Raw genomic sequence first — 7,430 nt, forward strand, 5'->3', positions numbered from 1 at the left:
AGGGGGGGTAAGGGAGTGAAGTGGTGGAGCAGGGACATGAGGAAAGGTGAGACATCTGGAGTCACCATCTGTTGAGTGACACAGCGGTACATTATGGCAGACTGACAGATCCCATAGTTGCAAATTGATTAAGAATGTCCAAAAATAAGCAAAGCTCCAACAGTGGAATCCTTAAGGAGGAATATTTTCCATGATAAAAAAAAGCTAACCATATGCTTGAAATGCACAGTCCACTTAAGATATGTGAAGATTTCATAAATACTTAACAGCATCTGATAATTCAGTGTACTGGAGTGGAGCACTCGACTGGACTAAGAGGCCTTTTCAGCATCATTAAAACAAAACGACTATAAACAAAAACACGAAGGCCAACTACCTCCACTCATGTAACTGTTTATATCATTAGCAAGTGTCTGCAGTAATTGGTAGAAACACAAAGTGTGATTAGATGTGGTTGTCTAATGACAGGCTTGGTTTGCAGCAGTGGAAGAAGACATCAGGTCATTTGTTTACAGTAGGTAAAGTAGCAATAACACACTAATAAAATACTCCACCACAAGTTAAGGTACATACTGCATTAACAGCAAAATATCCAAAATATATATACCCATTCTGCATTAAATATGGGTGATACATGATAATACCAGACCACAGGAGATTCTTAACACTGGTGCAACTGACATAGCATAACATTTATGATGCTTCTATAGGGAAAAGAAAATGTTACAGCATATCTAAGCAAAGCTAAATAATGCCCAATCCTGGATGGGCTTGAAGGACAAGACACTTGAAGAAGACCAAATGAGGTCAAAAGAAAACTAAAGAAAAAAAAAACACAACAATAAAACTATGGTACAGTTAGAAATCATAAAATCATTCTAGACTTTAACAATAAACCCTTACAAAAATAAATTCAGATTTTTTAATATGGATGGGTTGTTTTCCTGTATTCCATTGGTCCAGCTGTAGCCATAAATAGGACAGTCCAAACATGCCCATACAAACCAACCCTGGGCAGGATCAGAGTTGAAAAATTTAGATGAAACAAACAAGAAAACGTCTCACACTGCTGGGCTTCAGTGTCCAAATTATTTATTGCACCAAAATAGTGACCTTTCATGCAGTTGCTTGGGTCTGGTGAAAAGCAGCAGTCCCCAAAACGTCACTACTTTGGTGCAATAAATAATTTGGAAACTGGAGCCAAACAGTGTGAGACGTTTTCTTGTTTGCTCCAAATGTAGCCAACCTTGGGGTTAGGCACCTTTCAAAGGGGCACAAAATAAATCTAAGGGTCATGAGATGACTGATGGGAGAGAAAATAGGAAATAGAAAGAAATCTGATGGTCATGTTTGTGTTCTTTGAAAAAATATAGGTATATACAGTACTGTGAGGAACTTTAAGGCATGTTTGGGCCTAAAATAGAGGCTCAAGTAAAGCGAAGATGTGGCGAATAAGCTGCCTGAGGACACAGTTGAACGTGAAGGCAGATTGACACAACCCAGGGCATGCTCTGAATGTTCTTGGGTGGGAAAATAATCAGTTGAAAGAATAACAAAGTCCACACCTTTAAGGCTGAGTAAGAGTTGGATGTGGCAAGTAAACATGGCCCAGGGTACTAGCTGGGCAGTTATGAGGGTTGCTATGAGCCCCTGGTCACACTGTGGGTGCCCCAAGAGCCCAAAATTCTCTGGCACTCTCCAGGTATATTACCATGAATGAAAAGGCCTGGATAAAAGACGTGTCATCATGCTTGACCTTGATTGTCAAGGTATGTTAATATGTATCCAGCTTGACTCTGGCCCCGCTTCCACCTCTCTCCTACCTCAGGTTGCGGCACATCAGGTCAGCAATGAATCCTTGGTGTCCTGCCTTAAACTTCTGCACATGACTGTATATGTTTCTTATTGCATCAAATGAAAGTAAAATTCAAAATGAGGTACAAGTACAAAAAACTGCCAACAGTTCTTAAGTTGGAGTGAATACTTTACATCAGTGGTACTGAACAGGTGGGTCGACACCCAAAAAATGGGTCACAGAGCTGTTTTCAGTGGTTTATGAATGTGTCTGTGATTTACAGAAGCTGTTTATGGATATATTTACGAATATATTTCATTTAACTCTATTTTTTCATAATGGGGTTAAGTAAGTAAATTTTAATCTCAATGAGATTTTGACTTATTGATTTCAGTATATTGAGATAACAAAGCTGTTTTACATGTGAAGATCTCGATAACCAACGAAACAAACAAAAAGGTGTTAATGTATGTCCTCCCAGAGCTTCTATAACCATGCACTTTTAAAATTTATCTGTTTTTCTATCTTTGTTTAGTTAAATATTTTGTTCCCTATCAGACCAAAACTGCTGACTTTTAATTTAAGTTTTTGAGTGATTTAGATGTCAAGGAAATTTGGGTGACAATTTCTCATTAAGGAGGTGGTGGGTCCTGAGGATAGACCAGCTGGGAACCAATGATTTACAGCACTTAGCTAGAGTATGACTGTAACAGTTGCCAGGTACCTTTGCAAACATGCACTATATGGACAGAAGTATTTGGCTGCACCCGTTGATTATTGAATTCAGGTTTTTCAATCAGACCCAGGTGTTTGAAATCAAGCACCTAGCCATGCAGTCTCCATTTGCAAACATTTGTGATACAAAATGGGTCGTTCTGAAGAGTTCAGGAACTTCAAGCTTGGGGCTGTGATGGGTGGCATCTTTTTATATATCATTTTTCATAGAAAAGTTGAGGCTGCTATAGCTGCTAAATGAGGGCCAACTTCATGTTAAATTACATGTGCTTGAAAAAAGTCCTTGTTGATGCAATTGTCAGGCAAATACTTTTGTTCATATAGTGTACTTGGGATTTTGACAACAAATTCTCTGCCTCTGATGCCATCAGTCTCAAATTTTTAACTTACCAAAATGGATCGCAAGTTTGTTTGTTTTTAAGTAAAGCCCACATTTTTTGGAGTTGTTGTATTTAGTTTAGATCAATGGATAAACTATAAACCGGTGAGTTGCTGAACATAAAGAACAACAGCAGGATTTCTGGTAGCCAGTGTCACTAGGAGTAGGGGGTAACGCATTAACCAGTAACATTTTGGGTATAATTTATGAGAAGAGCAGTTTAAAATGAGGCTATGGATAATTTTGTTTTTTTGTTTGTTTCATTTTTACTGACTTTTCTGAATGAGTAACAGCCATGACCCCTATTTAAGTTTTGTGAACCAAAAGATTAATTCTGTTTTTGATCCAGACACCATCATTTAAAATGAGCATAGATGCTGGCATTATATTACATTTTGTTCGCTGACCATATGTTTTATACATGAATTTTCTATTGGATTATGATCACTGTGTAATGGATACATTGTGTGAAAGTAGAAAGGGCAGTTTATTTGTATGAGTCTTCTGGCTCAAATATAAAGTCATGTGCAGAAGTTTTAGGCATGTAGGGCGCTAAGGACTCATCACAGGGTCTGATGTGCCACACCCCGAGGCTAGAGATGTTTGGGGCCATGGTCACTATCAAGCTCGATACATACTGATGTACATGTGTGTTGCTCGGCAGCCAAGGTCAAGCGCGATGGCATTTCTTTTGTCCAGGCCTTTTAACCCTGGGATATGCCAAGGAACTGCTGGTGATTTTAAATGGTTGTGCTGGATACCGAGACAGTACTCCAGGCCGTGCTTACTTGTCACATCCACCCCCTTACTGCACCTGAAAGGAGTGGACTTTGTTTTGTTTTGTTTTTTTCAACAGATTGTTTTCCCAAGCCCCTGAGAGTAGGCAAGGGCATCCAGACTATGACAGGGGTTGTGTCAATCCTCCTTCCCACCTGATGGTGCCCTCAGTCAACTTACTCATCACATCTTCGCCTTACTTCAGCCTCAATTTTGCCCAAACATGCCTCAAAGTTCTGCAAAGTACTTTATATGTATTATTTCAATATTATTTGAAAGTTTTTTATAAAGTGTTTATGAAAATACATTGAAAAAATATTTAAAGTGGATTAACTAAGTACCCCCTGACCACTGCTTGGTGAATAAAGAGAATCACTTTGCCGTCTCAAGGTCAACATGTGCTCTGTATGATATTTAAAGTTATTTTCAATAAACTGTATGTGCATAATATTTTTTTTTCAAATAACTTTATTTAATGACTGTTAAATGAATGTAACATAAAAGCATACTGAGCTTTTACAGACTGTAGCCCACCTTGTGCACACCCACTATCCCTCCCCACCACCTCAAGAACCAAGAGCAAACTCAGCTAAATGAAATTTGGTGAATTAGCAAAGCCAAGTAAATTGATGGTGAATAAAAAATTTGCAAACCCTCTGAGGATACAGTTTCAAATATGAGGCTATGTTGCATGTGCTTCTTAAATAATATGTGATGCACATGAACTGTAGCTAGCGAGGGATTTATACAGATTTAGGTATGCATGGAGCTAGTTAATAAAGCCCTCCTTTTTTAAGGGTTTATAAGACATAATGAGTCCTTCTCCTGTATAATTTTCTCATACGGTTTAGGCATGGAGCTGAGTGTTGTTTTGTCTTTGGGTGCTACATTATTACCTACAAATGATAACCATCACAGCCCCCCTTTAGGGAGAAGGAACGAGCTCCTAATTATATTAACGCCAATGTTGACCTGAAGACAGTCCCTCCCTCTCCGATATATTTAGAGTTGTGTAGTGTTGCAGCTGCCAACTAAATGTGACCTTAGGTATTCACACATGAAAACTGCTGCCGAATGATGCGGCAGCATCACTTGTCCTGCAGCCTGCAGCTGTTGTGGCATATCGTTAGACAGTGAGCCTCATCTGCCTTGTTTATCACCTTGTAGTTTACCCTTGCTGTTATTTTATACACAAACCCTATGGAACAACTTTTCACTGCTGTTTTATCACATAACATATTGTCTCCTAAGTTAACTTAATGAAGTGGTGTGTTTTTTCTATGCAGAGTGATTGATATTTAAGCAGGAGCTGGGATGACCCTGTTGTCTCTCTGTTGTGTGGAGTTGGCACCTTTGTGTGATTTAATACACCCTATGCAAATCAGTAAATGTGGGCGTTGTAATTCTGATGATTAATCGTCTACATCTTCACCAACACTCTGTGTCTCCTCTCTCTGCAGAATGATCCCATCTACCAGCAAGAACTTCTTAATCAATGATCTGGCCGCAGGGAGGGAGTATGACCTTTGTGTGCTGGCGGTTTATGACGACGGCATCACATCATTAACAGCCACACGTGTGGTCGGATGTGTGCAGTTCCACACGGCCAGCGAGGTCAGCCAGTGCCGCTTCATGCACAGCCAGTTCCTGGGAGGCACCATGATCATCATTATTGGTGGTATAATCGTCGCTTCTGTGCTGGTTTTCATTATCATCCTGATGATCCGTTACAAGGCCTACAGCAGCCCAGAGGACACCAAGACCAAGGTCAGCTCCAGTATGCACTCTCAGACCAATGGCAGCCAGCAGCGACTGCAGCGCTCCGCCTCCAAGCAGCCTTCAGATGAGGGCCAGCGTGAGGCCGGGGCGCCCAAAGAGTGCATGGCACTGGTGCTGCGGGTGGACAACGAGAAGAGGGAGGATGTAGGAGCCACCACTGCCATCCTAGAGGTGGAGCTGCCTCCACTGAATGTAGACAGGATGAAGAGGAGAACCAGCTTGGACGCACAATGCTCCGGCCCCCCATCTGAGGACGCACAGACGGACAGTAGCCTTACAGGCTCCACCATGTCCCTGTGTCTCATAGGCCCTAATGCTGGCACCAAGGAGGCCCCCAGGCTCAAAGACAAGAAAAGTGCCCTGGCCAACATGGGATTGCTCCCTAATGAGCTGGCACGAACTAGGCACAGATTCTCATTTGACGGAGGGGATTACTCCATTTTTCAGAGTCATAGTTACCCCCGCAGAGCGAGGACAAGGTGGCACAAGTCCACCAACCAGCTCAACATGGAGTCGTCACCACTCGCCAACAGGAGAGTTACGTTCAGCAGCACTGAGTGGATGCTAGAGAGCACAGTGTGAGGGAAAAAACATAAACACGTACAAAAATATGTTGATAGGCCATATTCAGCACACTTTTCTCTTGCGCACAGCAAATGATGAACACAAGCACATTTTACTTACACATGCAAACTTTCTGAGAGTTTCTGGAGAAGAACACAGTCTCCCGTCATCCTGCCTCCCCATCATACTCCCAGAGAGGTTTTTTGGCCATGTCCTTTCTTTATGCAGCAGTGCCTTATTCTGATAAATGTACGAATGGAGGATGCTGCTCACTGTCGTCATAATCCTTCCTCTCCATCATCGCCTCCCAAGCAGTGGATGGGAAGCGTTTCTTTGGATTTTCTTTTTTAATTTCATCTTTTCTGTGACATGCCAAGGGGGTGTGGCGTTTGGATGTGACTGTTTAATTGTTTCAAGTAAAAAAAAAAAGAAACAAAAAAATCATCATAACTGTAAAGTGAACAGCCAGGTATCCTGTTATGTCAATCATGTTTTTTGGTTCTTTCAAAAAAAAAAAAAAGAAAAAAAACTTTTGCACAGAAGACACGAGATACAAGGACAAGTATCACCACCAGTCTATACAGTAATAATAATGAAAAAAGAGAACAGGATTTTACACATGCCGATTTCTAATGTTAGCATAGAGAGGATGGACCTGGAAACAAAGTGAAGATTCCTCTTTGATGGTCGGACTGTATGATGTTAAATAGGTATTATTCCAGATGTGACTGTATATTAATCAGTACTGTATCTGGCTGGTCTAGATAAAAAGACAACAGACAAAAAAAGACATATATAAGTATATTAAAACATTGGTGTATGTGTACTAACTATGTAAGTAAGTAAGTCATATGTCATGACTTTTTACAAAGCATTTGGGTGTTGGCTGCAAGTTTTTACATTAAAAACCTGTGTCATCACACCTCTCTCTATTTAGTATGTCAAAGTTTGGACCATTTATCCCCTCACGAAGGGTATTAAATTTTTTTGTGTGGGTTAACTGTATCAGTGGCATTTTCTTCTTGTGCTTCACAAGCATCTGTATGTGTCCACCGCAGGGAGGCCACACAAATCCAAGCGATAAATATTTGATTCCATGCTGAGTCTATTTATAAGGCATCTGTGGAAGATGCACAGAGCAGAGTGGGGTATAGGTCGACAAGGGACATGAGGACCAGACGTGAACGTGAGTTTAAATTCAGCCAGCTGTTATTAACATGAGTGTCAGAGCAGATGGCTGCCAGTAGGGGGAGACAAAGTGCTGTAACGTTCCAGATACCTGAAGGACTGCAGAGAGGGTGCTTTCTGTTTTTAGGGGAGGTTCAATCAGGGGTCAATTTTCTCATCACAGAATTTTGAGTATGACTTTTAAACACCTGTACTCTTTCTGCGTGAAGCCAA

At 40.9% G+C, this 7,430-nt stretch overlaps 1 protein-coding gene across 2 annotated transcripts in view; it reads left to right on the forward strand.

The window, feature by feature from the left end:
- Positions 1 to 6,974, forward strand: part of lrfn1 (leucine rich repeat and fibronectin type III domain containing 1) — a 207,197-nt gene extending 200,223 nt beyond the window's left edge. For both annotated transcript variants that reach the window (XM_041808469.1, XM_041808461.1), the window contains one exon: positions 5,147 to 6,974. In XM_041808469.1, the coding sequence (XP_041664403.1) occupies positions 5,147 to 6,047 (901 nt within the window). In that variant the 3' untranslated portion in view covers positions 6,048 to 6,974. The remainder of the gene's footprint in view (positions 1 to 5,146) is intronic.
- The last annotated feature ends 456 nt before the right edge of the window (positions 6,975 to 7,430 follow it).

Source organism: Cheilinus undulatus, linkage group 2, assembly GCF_018320785.1.
Source record: "Cheilinus undulatus linkage group 2, ASM1832078v1, whole genome shotgun sequence".
NCBI lineage: Eukaryota > Metazoa > Chordata > Actinopteri > Labriformes > Labridae > Cheilinus > Cheilinus undulatus.